This window comes from Cnephaeus nilssonii, assembly GCF_951640355.1.
Source record: "Cnephaeus nilssonii genome assembly, chromosome: 12".
Taxonomy (NCBI): Eukaryota; Metazoa; Chordata; class Mammalia; order Chiroptera; family Vespertilionidae; genus Cnephaeus; species Cnephaeus nilssonii.
Window position 1 is genome coordinate 7,360,990 of NC_137083.1, and position 19,443 is coordinate 7,380,432.

Here is a 19,443-nt window from a genome sequence, read left to right on the forward strand (position 1 = left end):
GGGGGGCTCGGGAACCCGGGAAACTGCAAAACTGCCGCCTGAGCCGATGGCGCGCGCGCGCTGCGAGGAGGAAGCCCTGGCGAGGCTGGCCCGCGGCCCGGCCCGCGCGTTCCCGGGCGGCGACGGGGGCCGCCGAGGGTGAGAGCGCCGCAGGGGCGGGGCGGGGCGGGGCGGGGCGGGGCGGGGCGGCGCGGCGAGCCGGGCGTCTGGCGGCCCCGGCTGACGAGGCGGCGCGGGCGGGCGGGCGGGCCTCGCGGCTCCCGGGGGAGGAGTCAGACGGTGGTCGGGCCCCAGCAGCGCGCGGCGGCGTCCGCAGAGGACGCGGGTTTCCGCGCAGCACGGGCCGGCCGAGGGAGGGCTCGTGAGGGAGCCGGAAGGCAGAGGAGGCGGCGGCGGCGGCCCCAGCCTTCCTGGGCGGGAGGCGAAGGCCAGACCCCGGCCCGGGCTCCGGCCGCCGGAGGACCACGCCCCCGCCCCGCCGCGCCCTAGGGGCCCAGGGACTTCGGAGCCGCCGGCCACACCGGGTCCCGACCGTCGCGACCGAGGAACGCGGGTGAGCAGGCGTCGCCGGCGCCAGGAGAGGGGGACGGGCAGGGGGCGCCCGCCACGGCCTCTGGAGGAACCGGGGGAGGAGGGCTGTGGCGGGACGGGGTCGGCCCTTTGTGGCTGGGCGGGCGGGCGCGCGGGCGGGCGCGCGGGCGGGGGGCGGCGGCGGCATCTTTCAAACCCGAGACGTTTCCGCCGCGGCGGGGGAGGGGCGAGGGGCGGACGCCGCCCTCCGCTCCCCGCTCCCCGCTCCCCGCTCCCCTAGGCGGCCCCTGTGCTGCGGGGCTCCCGGCGGGGCGCGGGGCCGGGGTGCGGGCGCGGCTGCGGGGGCGTTTCCGGCGCGGCCCTCGCCCGCTCTCGCCCAAATGAAGCCGTTTCCCTGAGCGGCTGGCGGCGAGTTCCCGAGGCGGCGGGCCGGAGCAGGGCCAGCCCTTCCGTGCCGGCTCCCCTGCTCGGTGCATCCGTGGCCACCGACAGCCGTCCGGGCGAACAGAGGTCCCTTTGTGACCCGCCAATGGTTTTTTGGGAAGAAAGCAGAAGCTGCCCTTTGAAACGGAACATTGTGGACGTGTTTACTTTAGCCTGAAATCGGTCACTTATTTGAAACGCGACCACCGCCCTCTCCCTCTCCATTGAGAAACCGTGGCGCAGAAGCCGGCCCATGCGTTGATGAGTGGTTACTTGGAGTTTGTTTCTTTTTATTTGCTGGGTTAGCAGTCCAAGAGATCTTCATGGCCAGCTCAAGCGGGGAGGAATAGGCGCTCCATGGACTGCGGATCTCGAATTGTCCGCTGCCGCGACGGGCCCTCCAAGTGAAAGGAGAAAAACAATCCAAAAGGAAAAAGTGACTCGGACCAGGGTCGGTTGGTGTGAAATGTCTACATCACCCAGCCCTATGGGAACGCAGGCTGCAGGGCCGGTCACGTGCTGCTCCTATAGGAATCTGTAGGTCTGGCGTCCGGAAACAAAACCCTATCAGCCGTGTGGTCTGGTGAAGAAATTGCATTTTCTTCTAATTAGCAGGGTGCTGGTTTGTTTTTTTCTTTTCCTCTGAGTTGTGATCTTATTTCAGTAACCTTTTAGTAAGGGCTTTTTTTCCCCTGACGTTGTTTCAGGACGTTTTCTGTGACCTAAAAAGTAAATTGAAAAGTAAATCCGGGCCGTCGTTTTCCAGTCGCGATGGTGTGGAATTTTGTTTTTCTTTCCATCTGGCTGCTCCCTGATGTGAAGCTGGCTTCTTCGCTTTGACCTCTTGTGGGTCTGGTGCTTGTTGAAGGCCTTTTCGGCGGGGCCCCGGAGTCCTCCAGAGGCTGCCGCTGGTCAGTACGCTGGTCAGTCAACGCGCCAGCGCTCGGGCAGTGCTGGGGAGCATGCGCCATCGGCCACACTGTCACACGGTGCTCTTCTCCCCGTACGGTTCGGTAGGAAGAGTTTTGCACGCTATAACTCTTCTACCCTTTTTGCTCTCATAAGAAGCAATACCATAAAATGTTAGCTTCGGTTATTTACGGGGGCTGTAGGGAGACAGGTGGGGTAGAGGTGTCATCGTACTTAAGTCTGCACTCTTCCAAGGTTTTCTTTCTGTTGATTAATGGAAATAATGAGGCATTTCATACCATCCAGACATTGCGGAACAATGAATGTGTTCAAGGTGGATGGTCAGTTCCTGGAAACTGGAATGCAACTTTATTGCACACATTTAGAAAAGAGTTGTTTTTCTCCTTGCCCACATTCCTAAGACCAGGAAAAAAAGATTGATCCTGCTGTCAAAAAGTATAGGAGTGAAAATGCCAAAGTCCTTCATTATATATCAGTCTTATCATTTTCAGTTTTGTGGCATTTGACTAGAGCAACTAACATTTGAATAACTCAATATTTGAAGTGACAGATTGATTTCAAATAACTTTTTAAAGTGTATGAAGGTTACTCCTGGTTCCCTTGCCAGGTATGTGCAGTACCTAGATTCCTTTGGTGTTGGAAGAAGGGATTATTATTAGAGATTTGGGGAAAATATAATCATTTTATGAGAGGTGCCGAATATTTTTTCCCCTTTCTCTACTCTCACACCTCTGACATTGGTTGCGTGCAGTAGCTTCCATGGTAGACAGAACATTCTAAGTATTCCTCAGTTTGCCCTTTATTTTTTAAAGAAATTGAGAAACATCAGTAGTTGTAATCATTGAGTGGTTATGCCCCTGATGACCTCATGAGTATGTTTGAATATCTGGGAAATAACTTTCTTCTGCTATTGTGATTGAAAAGATCATTGATTTGAAATCCCAGTGAAAAAGTTAAGGGTTAGTTTCTCTTTAGGGAAATTTAGCTAAAGCCTTCTTTAGTCACCGTGCAGAGCTGAGAGGAAACAAGTAACATAAAAAAAAAAAGACATACCACACATAATTATTCTGTCAGAGATGGCGTCTCCTTTATGTTCTTGTTTAATTGTTTAAAAGTGCGGTAATTTATTCAACTTGTGATCTGAATTTACTTAAGAGTACTGAGCATAGTTTACTTGATGGAGCCATGTTGTCTTTTTCAGTGTGGTTGGAAAGGAGGAACATGGGACTAGACCTAAGCTCTGAATTTTATTGGAGTAGGGGACACTGCTGAAATTTATCAAACTTGATGATGGTTTGTTTTTTAATTGGTGTTTGTCACAATTCCAAAAAACTGTTTGTGAAGTGGTTGACAATTCAAAGACTTAAGTCTTCCGAGCATTCTCAACTGTCAGGGTTGTTTTGATAACTTGAAAGCAAACTATTTCTGGCACCAGTCTTTTGTTCTCCCTCAAGAGAGGCCTGTCTCCGCATTGAAGTGAAGAAAGGCTTGTTTTCTGACTGGTGCCTCCCTGGCCCTCGTTTCCTTTTTCTGTACTGGCACCAGCCTTCTTAGGATTAGTCTTTGTTGAATTAGTTTGTTTCATGATTTGTACCATCAAAAATACTCCCTAAAAACTTTGAACGAACTTCTCTTATCTAAAATACTGTTCACCCAGGGTGAAATGAGAACTGTGTTTAAGTGCTGAGACCTTGTAATTGGGACCCCTAGACCTGGTACTGGTGTGGAGATTCAGGAGTTTGGAAAGGACTACAAAAAGCTTCATCAGTGATACATCAGTAAAGACAATTGCATGTATTTTAGAGCAGTGCTGTGTGTCAGTCACTCTTCCAGCCTCTTTATAAAACTCATGTAATCCTTAATCCATTGAGAAGAGTTTATTTTTATCCCTCATTTTATATCACAGAAAGTAAATATCTTTTAAAAGGTCACACAACTAATAAGTCGCCATTTGGGCTTTCAACCCAAGTAATTTGGCTTCACAGTTCTTGTTCTTAATTTGTTGGCAATATTTAACATCCAGAAAGCCTTGGATTCTTTCCAATAGAAGCTTTCAGTCTTCTGGGTTGACATTGGTAGCAATGGAAGATGCAGCACCACCTAGGTTAGTAATACACAACTTGAAGGTGCTTCGTACAGGTGATGACCTATAGCCCATTGCCCTTGTATCACTATTTTATCCCTGCCCTGTAATTTCTGTGCAGTCCTTGTTTGAACCCTTCGCATTTTTTTTATCCTTCCTTTCTTTTAACATTCACAGCTCAGTTAACTGCTGATCAGTCTCATTGATTATTTAAGGGAGGAAAATCAGTTGCAATAATTTTCCGTAAGAGGTGTTTCAGGTTTTTAAGTAGAATTATATATATTACTATGTATTGCTGACTGATTTAATCCTAATGATCATTTAATAACAGTGTTTGGTTTGAAATTATTTTATGTAGTAGAATTCACTCATTAGAACCTTGGAAGCTTGGGTATTCTAGACAAAGTATATTAGAACCTAAATTTTATGTCAAAGTACATTATACTTTATTAGATCCTGAATTTCATTATGTTATGTTTGTATGACTCGTATTTCTTATTCTAGTTGACATTTTTCACTATGAAATATATTCTAATGACCTGCTCTAAAATGTAAGACTTTCATAATAATCAGGAATTGTAGCCTGCAACAGTGATTTCCCAATCTCTGCCCCTTTCATTTAATTAATCCAAGTATCCACTAACTGTCTCAATGCAAGCATTGTCTTATATACATCTTCTCTTTCAAATGTATGTAGACATTACATACATTTGCAGATATTGTAGTTGATAAAAATGGAAAGTACATTAAGTGTTTCTGACTATAATAGTTTTTTTCTCATTGTGGGTTTTTTCAACAGATTCTCTTGGGAGAGTAATATAATATGTATGAGCATGTATCACACCATTTGAGGGGACAGTTCAGACAATAGGAACAAACCTAAGGAATGGACAATATAGCCAGCTAACTCGTTGTCACTGATTTTTAATATGTAATCAAACAGTCTGACAACAGAGATTGGTATATGTGGCCTGCAGCCTATAAAGTTTTAGTGAAATAATCATGTCCATTTGTTTAAATATTGTTTACTAGAGGCCTGATGCACGAAGATTCGTGCAAGAATGGGCCTTCCTTCCCCCTGGCTGCCGGCACCGCCTTCGCTCGGCCGGAGACGCCTTTCCGCCTTCCCATGCTGCCCAGAGGCCTGGAGCGGCTGGGGCAGTGCGGAACGTCTGTGTCCCACCCCGCCCCCTGCTGTTTGGCACCTGTATATGCAAATTAACCCGCCATCTTTGTTGGGTTAATTTGCATAGTCACTCCTGATTGGCTGGTGGGCGTCACGAAGGTAAGGTCAATTTTCATCTTACTCTTTTATATTGTCTATTGCTTTTTGCAGGCTATAACAACAGTTAAGTATTTGGGACAGATACTTTGTGGCTTACAAGGCCTAAAATATTTTGCCTTTGTAATGAGAACAGAGTAGTACACCTTTTGAAAGTTTTTTTTTTTAAATTAGATACTCATTTGCATATGTTAATAAATTCAATAGGTGTTCAATAAATTTTTCCTTCCTCTGCAGTGTGAACCACTGTTAACCTCCTTTGCTCATACAGTTTGTCTTATGGTAAAGAATAAACTTTCTTATCTCTGTCAAAAGTTTGGAAATGAAAGATCAAGACAGCTAGATTTCAAGAAAAATGTTTCTTATACCCAACTTGGCTTGCTTATTATTTACCTACCTGAGGCCCCGTCCTCAAAATTCGAGCATGGGGGGCGGGAGGTCCCCTCAGCTCAGCCTGGACCCTCTCCAATCCGGGACCCCTTGGGGGATGTCCGACTGCCGATCCCAGGGATCGGGCTGAAACCAGCAGTGGGACATCCCTCTCACAATCTGGGACTGCTGGCTCCTAACCGCTCACCTGCCTGCCTGCCAACCTGATAGCCCCCTAACCGCTCCCCTGCTGGCATGAATGACACCTTGACACCTAACTGCTCCCCTGCCTGCCCAATTGCCCCCAACTGCCCTCCCCTGCTGGCCTGCCCCTCCAGCTGCCCTCCCCTGCTGGCTATCTTGTGACAATGTGGTGGCGGCCATCTTGTGGTGGCCATCTTGTGACAATGTGGGGGTGGCCATCTTGTGATGCAAGGGCATGTGGGCCAATTTGCATATTACCTCTTTATTATATAGGATTGATTCTCTTGTCTACTTGACTTTTAAATAGTGTCTTCCGCTCAACCATAAATGCATGAGGGCAGGGCCACATTTCTCTGTTCCCATTTGGATTTCCCTGCCCTCCCCTGCCTGCCTGATCGCCCCTAACTGTCCCCCCTGCCGGCCTGGTCACCCCCAACTCCCCACCCGCCTGGTTGCCCCTCACTGCCCCCCCTGCCAGCCTGGTCACCCCACGCAGCCTGCTGTTTGGTTGTTACTGTGAGGGCTTCATGACCAATTTGCATATTATCCTTTTATTAGTATACATTCACTTCTTTTAGCTATTTAATTTGTCTAGTTTGGTTTTAAAACACCCTGTTTTTAAGGGACAGTCATGGTTTTGGCTGTAGTCTATACCAAGAATAAATGCACTTGATGTTTTGGCAATGTAGTAGTTGGCCCATTTGGTCTGATTACTTATAGTACTATGACCAACACTTACTAGATAACTCAATAAACATTTGTAAAGTTAGATTTCAGTAGCCATTAATTTATAATAGAAGATTAAGTAAACAATTTCCTTGATACCTGAAAATTAATCTGAGGATGCTAACATCTATAGATAATAGGATGTAGCACTTATTTTGAAGTGAATTTTAATATAATTCAGAGTAATATGACAATATATTTATTAAAAGGAAAATTTGTATAATGTGTCAGATCATCAGTAGTTAAGTTAAATAGTACAAACTTTGTGAAATGTTTTAGAGCATTTAGGCTATTGATTTCTGGTTTTGTTTTTAGGAAAGAAGGAATCTTGTTATAGAAAATGTTCATGTTACAGGCATTTGAAGGCTACTGGTTGGTCATCTTAAACTTAACAACTTTTCACATTTTTTAGTTAATACAATTTGAAGTTTATGTTCCGAGTAAGTCATTTAGATATCACATTAAGTAAATTTTTATTTACCTAATGTGATATCTAAATGACTTACTTTTTTCTGTCTATTTTAATAATTAAGTTATCCTGAATAAAAAAAATTATCTTAGGATGAAATTTATCCTAAATTACAGAAGAAGGGGTGGGAAGTAGGGGTGTATAAATCAGTGATAAAGAGGAATACATGATTACATAAAGTTGGCTAACTGATGCTCTAAAAGCAGGCTTCAATTATTTTAATAGTTTCATATGTGACTTAAAAAACAAAATCTAAACATAAATTAAATGCGGCCCAAAAAAGTCACTGCAAAATAAATCAGGTCATAGCAGGAGGTTAAAGAAATTACCAGAGTGAGCCTGTATAACTAGCCTACAAGGAATTCTGGGGGCTAGCAGTACAATCCAAATCTATCCTGGCCTTGGTGGCCAGTTCCTGTCACCTGATTTAAATGTGGATGGGGATGATTTTGGGCCCTGCAGCTAGTGTTAGAACTTTCAGTTTATTAATGCATGCATGTCTGTAAGATAAATTCCTAGAGATAGAATTGATTGAGTTATTAAGCATTTATAATGCCAAATAGTATACTTATGTAATACTTCATTTGCAATTCCAAAATTCAGAAAGCTCTTAAAATCAAGTTTTAATAAAGCTTTGCATATGAAACCTGACCTGAAGTAACATGAGGCTATATATAGTATTATGTTTCACACTGTTCCTGTTTCCTGCAGTAAGGATAGTAATATAGGTGTACCGGTTAATCGGATTTTTTTCAATAGATGGAGTTGCACATGTGTTGATATATATGCAATTTGATATGTATGCTATTTTGTTGTATTGACAACAAACTTCAAAACTTCATATGTCAAATTTGCTGAAGGTGTTAACATCATAGATATTTTTACACTTAAAAATGTCGAATTTCATGCCAAAAAAAGAGCATTTGCAGGAAGTTATAATTCATTAGTTTATTTTGAAGAAAAGTGCTGCTGAATACTTCAGGAAGCTTATGGTGAACATGCTCCATCTGAAGATACTTGTGAACGCTGGTTTAAATGCTTTAAAAGTGAAGATTTCAATGTGAAAGACAAAGAACGTCCAGGTCAACTGAAAAAGTTTGAAGATCAACAGTCACAAGCATTATTGGATGAAGATGCGTGTCAAACTCAAAAGCAACTTGCAGAAAGATTAAACGTTGCTCAGCAAACAATTTCCTATCCTTTACAAGTAATGGGAAAGGTTTTAAAGAAAGGAAAATGGGTGCCACATCAACTGAACGAAAGACAAATGGAAAATCGAAAAGTCATCAGTAAAATGTTGCTTCAACAGCATAAAAGAAAGTCTTTTTTGCATCGAATTGTGACTGGCGATGAAAAGTGGACTTATTTTGAGAATCCCAAATGCACAAAATCATGGATTGATCCAGGTCAATCATCAACGTCGACTGCAAGGCCAAATCACTTCGGAAAGAAGACAATGCTCTGTGTTTGGTGAGATCAGGAAGGTGTGGTGTATTATGAGCTTCTAAAACCAGGTGAAACCATTAATACTGATTGCTACCAATAACAAATAATCAATTTGAACCATCCTTTGATCATGAAATGATCAGAATTCTGTTCCAGAAGACACAGCAAAGTAATTTTGCTTCATAATGACGCACCATCACACACCTCAAAACCAGTTAAAGACCCGTTAAAAGATCTTGTCTGGGAAGTATTAACCCACCCGCTGTATTCATCAGACATTGCTCCTTCAGATTAGCACTTGTTCCGATCTGTGGCACACACACTTTCTGAGCAGCACTTCATAACATACGAAGAAGTGGAAAATTGGGTCTCTGAATGGTCTGCCTCAAAACAAGAAAAGTTCTATTGGGATGGTATCCACAAATTACTTGAAAGATGGGGAAATGTGTAGCTAGCGTTGGACATTACTTTGAATAAAGCACTTTTGATGTTTCTCTTGAAATTATTGTGTTTTCTTTGATTACAAAGTCCGCATTATTAACCAGTACACCTGGTATGTTTGATTATGGGGTGCTGCCCCATACTCTTTGAGAGAGCCTTGTAATACATGATATATGCACCACATTACTCTACAAAATCTGAAAAATCAAAATTCCAGAACATACCTAGCCCCAAAAGTTTTGAATAAGGCCTTGTAGGTATGTGCCAACCTAGTCCTCTATAAGAAAGCTCATTTTCCACATTCTCACTAACACTAGGCTTTGCTGCATTATTAATATGGGAAAATAGCCAGTGATTTTAGGTATTATTAGCTTTAGAGGTTGTGTAGTAAGTAGTAGAACTTAGATTTATAGTGCAACTCCCAGATCTGGAATAGCAAAGTAATTACTTAACTGACCCAAAGTCACATTCTGCCTTTGCATCTGTTTCAGTTACTTCCATAGTTAACTTGCCTAGGAATTTGACAGTTTACACCAAGTTAGCAGTTTCTGTAACAGTATAGTTGGGCAGGAAGTACAATGTGATCTCTTTGACATATGAATGGTATTTCATGTTTGTTAGTGGGCCCAATCATGCTCATATTTTAAGTGTTGTGTCAGCCACTTGACTTTCTGATTATGGGAACTAAGAGTCATCTAATTAGTTTTAAATTAGCTATTACTAGCTTTCTGTATGGGTTTCCCCTATTCCTTATTTGTAATTTCTTTGTAATACTGAAATAATCAGTGTTATTTCAAAATAGAGGCCCGGTGCATGGATTTGTGCATGTTGAAAGGAAATTAATTAGAAGAAATATTTTAGAGACCGGGGAGGGACTGTAGGAGGTTGGCTCCAGGGCATGTCCGGCCCATCTAGCCCAGTCCCAATCAGCCGGACCCCAGCAGCAAGCTAACCTACCCGTCGGAGCATCTTCCCCCTGGTGGTCAGTGCGCGTCATAGTGACTGGTCGAATAGTTGAACAAGCAGTCGGACACTTAGCATATTAGGCTTTTATTATATAGGATACTGATTTACAAATAAAGTTAAACTTTAATTCAGTGAGTTTTCTTTTTATGAATGGTGTACAATGTGGTTAAAATGTGGGTTTTTGTGGATAGCCATTGATTCCAACATGGTTGAAATAAGCCACTCTTCCTAATTTGAAATAAGTCATGAGGACAAAATTGCCCTCCTTTCTTGTGCATTCTTCCAGATGAATCCTCCACAAATAGGATTTAGATAGGATTTGTATTAAATTTACAAATATAATATGGGCATCTTCCATATAAGAAAACATCTATTTTATCTTGTTTTGTGTTTTTGCCCGTGCCCCCCCTCCCCCCCGTAAAATTGTATGCTCTTATAAAAAATTAAAGGAAGGAATAACTGTATGGAGGTTAATATTACATAAACTTCCCTTGTAGAATTGAACTGCAGGCTTAAAAAATATGTAGTTTATGTCTTGCAAATAAGTTGAGTCTTATCATATAGTTTAATAATGTAAATTAAATACAAAGCTTTTATGAATGCATTTAAAATGTATTCCCAAAATGAGAATCTCTTTAAGAAAAAGGGTATTTTTTCTCTTAAGTTATGGTCATGTATTGCTACTAAACAAATAACTGTAAGATCTGGCTTTGTGATTCAAATTCTGGTGGTTTTTTTTCAAATTCTTTTTTTAAAACATTAAAAATGTATACTTATGTGCCTCTTGTTTTCTAGAATGTTTATATTTTGTATAGCAGGTAAAATTACAAATGTCAATTTTCTTTAGTCTGTTTTTAATTTTAAATGTAATAGACTTTTAAAAAACATTCCTCATGTTTCATTTTTATGGTAGTATCTAGTGTACTGGCCTAGATATTCTAACTGAACTTTTTTTCTTTTTAGTTACTCCAGAAGATCCACAGACTATAGGATGTTGCCACGAAGCCTACCTCTGTCTTTCATACACAGCCTGTACAGCCATTGCAAAGTTGAGCAAGATGTCTGCAGTCTGTGTTGAAAAACTCTGAAGAACCTAATTAACACAGGATGACCTAGGAGTGATTTTAAGTCTCTAACAAGAACCTATTCATTAGTGAAAGTGTCAGTCTTGGTTCTGAATGCTGCAGATAACAGCAAGCGGAATTTCTCCTTTCATTATTTCTGAAACATTCACTTGACCTTCCATCAGTAAGACTGACTTTTTAAATTTGCTCCAGGAGATATTAATGGAATACAGTCATGTCCACTCAAGACGAGAGGCAGATCAATACTGAGTATGCAGTGTCCTTGTTGGAACAGTTAAAACTGTTTTATGAACAGCAGTTGTTTACTGACATAGTGTTAATTGTTGAGGGCACTGAGTTCCCTTGTCATAAGATGGTTCTTGCCACATGTAGCTCTTATTTTAGGTAAGTACTTTAATCTTGATTAGTTTGTCATTTCAAATGCAGAATGATAGCTTTTATTAATAGGAATTCTTTAAGCATTATTTAAATTTTAAAATAATAGATTCTCAATGTTTTGTTTACTAGTCAGTCTCCTTTTTGTCCCTCTACATATTTGGACATTTCATATACATGGCCTCATATACCATGTGGCCCTTTTTTTGATATCTGGCTCCTTTTGCTGAGTATAATGTTTTTTGAGGTTCATCTGTGTTATGATACATATCAATACTTAGTTCCTTTTTATTGCCCAATAGTGTCCCATGACAGACTTCAGAGATATTGTGAATTCAGGTCCAGACCACCGCAACAAAGCAAATATCATAATAAAGCGAGTCACATGATTTTTTTTGTTTCCCAGTGCATATAAAAGTTTGTACTATAGTGTAGTAGGGCTAAAAAATAAAAAAAATACATATTTTAATTAAAAAATAATCTTTCTGAAAAATACTGTTAGGTGAGCCTTCAGTGAATTGTAATCTTTTTGCTGGGTCTTACCTTCAATTTGTAAAAAAAAAAAACACCACAATATCTGCAAAGAGTGGTATGGCAAAGTGAAATAAAGCAAGCTTTGCCTGTAAAGGAATATTGGCGTTGTCACTCAGAATGGCGTGGTAGAATAGAAGTTTGGTATAACTTTGGCACTGGAGTGTACTTTTGTGTTGTCTCACTCAAAAGTTTTCCCAAGAAGTTGTTTATCAGCAAATGCCCTAAATAAACATCTGATGTTATCTAGCTTCTCTTTTTAGCTCTACATTTGTTTTACACTAAAAGCAAAGGTTTGTTTTTTTCTCTCTGCTGTAGGGCCATGTTCATGAGTGGGCTAAGTGAAAGCAAACAGACACATGTACACCTGAGGAATGTGGATGCAGCCACTTTACAGATAATAATTACGTACGCGTACACGGGTAATTTGGCAATAAATGACAGCACTGTAGAACAGCTGTATGAAACAGCTTGCTTCCTGCAGGTAAGCAGTTTCTTCTGTTTACATTAACTGGTTTCTTTTTACTTTTTTAAAAATATTTTTATTGTTTTAAGAGAGAAACATTGATTTTGTTGTTCCATTATTTGTGCATTCACTGGTTGCTTCTTGTATGTGCCCTAATATAGGATCAAACCCACAACCTTGGCATATCGGAATGATGCTCTAACTGAGCTGCCAAGCCAGGGCTTTGTGGTTAATGTTTTTATGTGCCAGGTACTGTACTATATGCTCTATATAGGTTCTATCTAATTCTTACAATAATCATTTGTAAATATTTCCCCATTTTATACACTTGAGACTTAGAGAAGTAGCTACTTGACTAATAGGATGCAAGTACTGACTGGCCAACCCAAGTTTTGAATCCAAGCAACCCAACTTCTCTCTATAAATTGCTTTTAGTTAGCCACTGTGATTTTTTCTTTACTTTTTAACCTCTGTGATGTTGAGTAAGTATAGCAGGTTAACACTTCTGATTCATCTGAGATCTCCTTTTCCTTCTTAAGAAAAAACAAACCTAGAAAACTTAGAGTGGCTAGGTTAGGTCATCTAAATGTAGATAATTTAGCCCTGGCCGGTTTGGTTCAGTGGTGACAGTGTAGGCCCCTGCACTGAAGGGTCTCGGGTTTAATTCCTGGTCGAAAGCATGGACTTCGGTTGTAGGTTTGGTCCTGAGGCAACAAATCAATGTGTCTCTCTCACATCAATGTTCTCTCTCTCTCTCTTTCTTTCTCTCTTCCTCTCTCTTCCTCTCTCCCTCCCTTCCTCCCTCCCTCCTTCCCTCCCTCTCTTTCTCCCTCCTTCCCTCCCCTACCCCCTCCCCCATTCCCTTCCTCCCTCCCATGCTCTGTAAAAATTAAGTAAATAAATAAAGATAATTTATAACTATACAGAAATGTATTTGTTATTCCTTTGATTGGTTGTCTTAGCTCTCTAGATAAGAAAGGCATATATAACCATTCTTAGTCATTATGTATGGTTTTCTGGTTTTATTTTACTATCTTGTCTATACTGATAAAACCAGATTCCAGAACATTGTTGACAATGTTCATTTTCTGTACTATGATTTATTTACATCATTTTCATTTGGTTCTATCAATGACATATTTTTAACTTATACACGAATTTCCTAACCTTTCCCTTTCGTTTTTTAAGAGCCTGTTTAATGTCATACTACTGGCTCCTAAATAGGGCAGTTACGTAGGCCACTGGACAGGTGGAAAAAATGCAAAGCTATATGTATAGTCTTCTCATTTTATTATTACAGAAAACATCTCTTAGCCCAAAATAAATATCTAAAAATAAAAACTACAGTATAGAGATCTGATTAATATACTGGTATCTACACAAAATAAAATGTGTCTGTTCTGCCTTTATTAACTTTTTTTTTTCTTTTAGGTAGAAGATGTGTTGCAGCGTTGTCGGGAATATTTAATTAAAAAAATAAATGCGGAGAATTGTGTGCGGTTGTTGAGCTTCGCTGATCTGTTCAGTTGTGAGGAATTGAAACAAAGTGCTAAAAGAATGGTGGAGCACAAGTTCACTGCCGTGTGTCACCAGGAAGCGTTCATGCAGCTGTCCCATGACCTCCTGATAGACATTCTCAGTAGTGACAACTTAAATGTAGAAAAGGAGGAGACGGTTCGCGAAGCTGCTATGCTGTGGCTAGAGTACAACACAGAATCACGATCCCAGTATTTGTCTTCAGTTCTTAGCCAAATCAGAATCGATGCACTTTCAGAAGTAACACAGAGAGCTTGGTTTCAAGGTCTGCCACCCAATGATAAGTCTGTAGTGGTTCAAGGTCTGTATAAATCCATGCCCAAGTTTTTCAAACCAAGACTTGGGATGACTAAAGAGGAGATGATGATTTTCATTGAAGCCTCTTCAGAAAATTCTTGTGGTCTTTACTCTTCTGTCTGTTACAGTCCCCAAGCAGAAAAAGTTTACAAGCTCTGCAGCCCACCAGCTGATTTGCATAAAGTTGGGACCGTTGTAACTCCTGATAATGACATCTATATAGCAGGTGGTCAAATTCCTTTGAAAAACACAAAAACAAATCACAGTAAGACAAGCAAACTTCAAACTGCCTTCAGAACTGTGAATTGCTTTTATTGGTTTGATGCACAGCAAAATACCTGGTTTCCAAAGACGCCGATGCTTTTTGTCCGAGTAAAGCCATCCTTGGTTTGCTGTGAAGGCTATATCTATGCGATTGGAGGAGATAGTGTAGGCGGAGAACTTAATCGGAGGACCGTAGAAAGATACGACACTGAGAAGGATGAGTGGACAATGGTGAGCCCTTTGCCTTGTGCGTGGCAGTGGAGCGCAGCAGTTGTGGTTCATGACTGTATCTACGTGATGACGCTGAACCTCATGTATTGTTATTTCCCGAGGTCTGACTCATGGGTAGAAATGGCCATGAGACAGACTAGCAGGTCTTTTGCTTCAGCTGCAGCTTTTGGTGATAAAATTTTCTATATTGGAGGGTTACACATTGCCACCAATTCTGGTTTAAGATTCCCTTCAGGCACTGTAGATGGGTCTTCAGTAACTGTGGAAATTTATGATGTGAATAAAAATGAGTGGAAAATGGCAGCTAACATCCCTGCTAAGAGGTACTCGGACCCCTGCGTTCGAGCTGTTGTGATCTCAAATTCTCTGTGTGTGTTTATGCGAGAAACTCACTTAAATGAAAGAGCTAAATATGTCATTTACCAGTATGATCTGGAACTCGACCGGTGGTCTCTGCGGCAGCATATATCTGAACGTGTACTGTGGGACCTAGGGAGAGACTTTCGATGCACTGTGGGAAAACTGTATCCATCCTGCCTTGAAGAATCTCCGTGGAAACCACCAACCTATCTTTTTTCACCAGATGGGATGGAGGAGTTTGAACTGGATTAAGAAATGGTTGCACTACCACCTGTATAGTTGGGAGTTCAGGAGGTGCACGCCTGATTTATGTGCTTTGTCATTTTCTTTGCTAAATAAGAGAGGCTATGAAAGGACTAATAGGAGTACATAAAAATCTATCTTTGATAAATTTTATTTTTATGCCCTACTTAATATTTGCATCAGTATAATATATATCAGTGAGTCTTGCAGAAAGATATGCTTCCATAATATGAAATAGATTATCCAATAATTGTAATAATTTTATGTGTATCATGAGAGCATAGAATCTAGATTATCTAACATTGTTAGCCCTGTGTATGTACAGTTCAAAAAGTTCACTTATTAAACCAGTTTCCTGTTCCTAGTGTGGTATATCACAGATTGTGCTGAGGTTATTTTAGCATATGTATTTCGTTCCTGTGCTTCTGTTCTGAAGTCCTGGAATCCAGTTTTTTGGTGTAATTAGTTCAGCTGCACTTAACACTAACATCCATGTTGGAATAGAAATGTCCCAATCCTGTACTATAGTTGAGGAAGATCTTCCGTTTTATGGTATTACACAGGGAGAGCTATGGCTGCAGGACCAGTCTAACTATACTGTTAGGTGCATGTACTCTCTGTTCACTAACTTAGACTTGTCTCTAGAATACAGGTCTTCCAATCAGCTGGTCATTTACCAGGTATAGACTTAAGTTGCTGGGCTTGCAATAAAATTTGCTAGTCCCTCATTGTGCGGGTCTGGGTGGAGCATTCATCAGTAAATGCCTCCACTTTCTATATTACATTAACATTGGCTCATGCATATAACTACCTGCTGCTGTTGTATTTCTCCATCTTAAAAGATTTAGAGTGGGTCAACCAGGTCATTACATCTTAATTTAATAACAAGCGTTACTGTAGAGTGATTGTGTATAGATACCCGTTAGCCGTCAGGGTGTGTGTTTTTAACCTGTTGTGTGTGTGGGTAGGATTAGAAGGGTGAACCGGTCAGGAATTCTCTGCACTGGCTGTGCGGACGAGCAGGTAACGAGTGCTGCTCTGGCATTCATCCAGGAACCACTAGCAGGAGCGGCGCCGCCCATCTAACATGAGCACAGGTGCTTCACGACAAACATTACTAGCATGTTCAACTGCATAATGTTCTGGCACTGTATTTTGAATGACATTAATTTATTAAATAAGTTGTATATATTCAATATTTGTTTTTCTTTTGTGGTGAGAATGGTTTAATGGTGTGCTCTTAGTTTTAATTTTACTGGGTCGTTTTACCTTGTTGATGTGTTTTCTTCAGAATTTTGAGTATATATAAAAAATTGTGATATGAGCCTTACTGTATCAACATAAACTACAGATAAAAAGCAATGCCTTTCAACCCTAGTTGCATATTAGAATCATCTGAGGTGGTGGTGGTGGTACCTGAGCCTCATCCCAAACAAAATGAACTCTAGTCTGGGGGGTGGGCCTAGCCACAGTACCTAAGAGCACCGTCACACAGGTGTTTCTTTTGTGCAGTCCATGAGAGATACTGGTTTAGGCTTTAAATGCAGGCATGCCTTAGAGATACCACAGGCTCAGTTCCAGACCACCGCAATGAAGCCTTTTGCTGGTGGAGGGCTTACCTTCAATTTGTAAAATTGCAACCCGTGAAACGCAATACAACAAGGTGTGCCTGTATAAGGATTTGATTCTAGATTATCAGTCTTCCTAGAACACGTCCTTGGTCATGTTTCCAGACTTGAACTGCCTCCCTCTACTGAATGAAGTCCAATTTCTTTTGCTTTTTTCATTTTCTAAGACATTGTATTTAAGAAATTTCAACTCATGATAACACAAAGCAACAATTCTTTCTTTTTTTTAGATATCAAAATCTGTAAAAGTGATTTTAATGTTGAAAGTTCCATTTAATAAGTAAACACATTTACTATTCGAGGCAAATTATTTTGCAGAATTTCATCATAGATTATCAGAAATTGAGGTGGCTTCAGTCTAGACTAGCACCATAACCCACTGATTTATAAAAGAACTAGAGGCTCTTGCCCTAACTGGTTTGGCTCAGTGGATAGAGCATCGGCCTGCGGACTCAAGGGTCCCAGGTTTGATTCTGGTCAAGTGCATGTACCTTGGTTTCGGGCACATCCCCAGTGGGAGGTATGCAGGAGGCAGCTGATTGATGTTTCTCTCTCATCGATGTGTCTGACTCTCTATCCCTCTCCTCTCCCTTCCTCTCTGTAAAAAATCAATGAAATATATTAAAAAAAAAAAAAAAGAACTAGAGGCCCAGTGCATGAAAATTGTGCACAGGTAGGGTCCCTAGTGGCTGCCAGCCGGGGCGCCTCCCTTCCCCTAGCCCCTGCTGCTGCTGCTGCTGCTGCTGCTGCTGCTGCCGCCGCCTCAGGCCCCACTCCCTGATCGAACTCCTGGTTGAACTCCAGGTCGAGGAACAATTTGCATTTTAGGCTTTTATTATATAGGATGAAAGGTAAGAGATGTACCTCTGATCCTAATGACTTTTCATATTTCCTGTAGACACCATAAAAGGAAGCAGGGAAATTGGTAGGAAAATGGCATCTTTGCCCTAAAAATTGTAAAGGGAAAAGGAAACGGGGGAGAAACATTGGGAATAAGTTTCCAGCAAACTCATTCAGTGGAAGAACCCTTGGATCATAACAGCATCCTTCCGTGGACAAATGCCATTTGTGTTCTTTCATGTGAGAAAGTATTACAAGCAGCTCTGGAGGCTAGAAATGGGAAATCGAGGTGCTGGCAGGATTGGTTTCCTCTGAGGCTGTGAGCAGGAGCGGTTCCAGGCCCCTCTCCTGGCTTGTAGAAGGCCATCTGCATGTTCACATGGTGTTCTTTCTTCGGATGCTTCATCTCGCGAGGAAGCAGAGCTGCCAGCATCTTGATCTCGGACTTCCCAGCCTCCAGAAACTTCTTGAAGCTACAAGTTCCCAACCAAAGTCCAAAAGGATTGGTTTCTGGTGAACACCTGGTTTCTGGCTTGCAGATGGCCGCCACCTCATTGTGTCCTCTTTAACACATTTAAAGCTCAAGATTTGGCTTTGTTACTTTTACAGCATAGTCTTACATTGTTTATCCATAAACCTTAGCTTGAATTAGGTTTTTGCTATAGTTTCCTGCCTTTGCTTCTTGCTCTACTCAGAGTGGTCTTTCCACATTCTAAACATGCCTGTGACTATCTGTGCTACCCAAGATCTGTTTACGGTAGTCTTAATTTTTCCCCCATTAAGGTAGTTTTTAAATGAATGCTTCCCTGTGCTGAAGAGTCCCCTCTCACCTCCCTAGTACCTTGTACCTTGGTCGGTTAATTTACCAATCATTTATTGAGTAATCTGACTGGTCTGAATGCTTTTCTACAAAGTGATCGGTGTGTTTGAGAGTAAGGACTTACATAGGGCTGCATCCCCTATACTGTAGCATAGTTGGTGATAAAAAGTCAAACCCAATCTAACAAATTCTTTATTCTCATTAGAAGTTTGATTAGTCACCTCCCGTGCCCCCCCCACACCCCCCACTACCGTTTAACCATCCATCTTAAATCTGTTATCTTAATACTTCGGCCACTCTTGGCAATATTCTAAATTCCTTTGCCTTATTTTATATTCAGACAAAACCTGAGTCTTAGATGAGTAGGAATGGTCTTGACCTGTTCGTAACAGCTAACTAAGCTAGTTACATTTCAAACGAGTTCCTTCAAGTACAGCGCTCCTCACACGACTATCTGGAAGTTATTTCTATTGGAGGGATTTGATACTAGAAACCCTGTTTTAGGCCTTGGATGCTGGGGGTGCAGGGAGAACGGATTGAGGCTGACCAAGTTCATGGGAAAGGGCACATGAGCCTGGTTTCTCTTGAGGAACAAAGTCCTCCTGGAGGCCTGAGAACTGCTCTTTTCTCACATTGGCTTTTCCCTCGCCCTGGTGCGATGGCGCTCCCCTCTCCGAGCGGGTTACATAAGGATGCGGGTCAGCAGCACGGGCCATTCTGCCCTTGGACGGCACTTTCTGAAACTGCCCGATTTCCACATGAGAACTGTTTATTCTGGATCAGACTTCCTTTGGTCAGCTGAACTCTCCTGGGTATGGAGAGTTTTTCTTACCCTTGGCCTACTTTTTCTGGTACTAAATATCCTTTTACAGCGTCACCTCGCACTTTGTAAAACAA

General features: G+C 41.7%; 1 protein-coding gene across 1 annotated transcript; it reads left to right on the forward strand.

Moving 5' to 3' along the window:
- Positions 1 to 224: 224 nt before the first annotated feature.
- KBTBD2 (kelch repeat and BTB domain containing 2) lies at positions 225 to 16,652 on the forward strand. Its single transcript, XM_079786032.1, has 4 exons — positions 225 to 553; positions 10,834 to 11,339; positions 12,180 to 12,345; positions 13,759 to 16,652. The coding sequence occupies exons 2-4, from the start codon at positions 11,170 to 11,172 to the stop codon at positions 15,265 to 15,267; spliced, it is 1,845 nt and encodes a 614-aa protein (XP_079642158.1). The 5' UTR covers positions 225 to 553; positions 10,834 to 11,169; the 3' UTR covers positions 15,268 to 16,652.
- Positions 16,653 to 19,443: the final 2,791 nt, after the last annotated feature.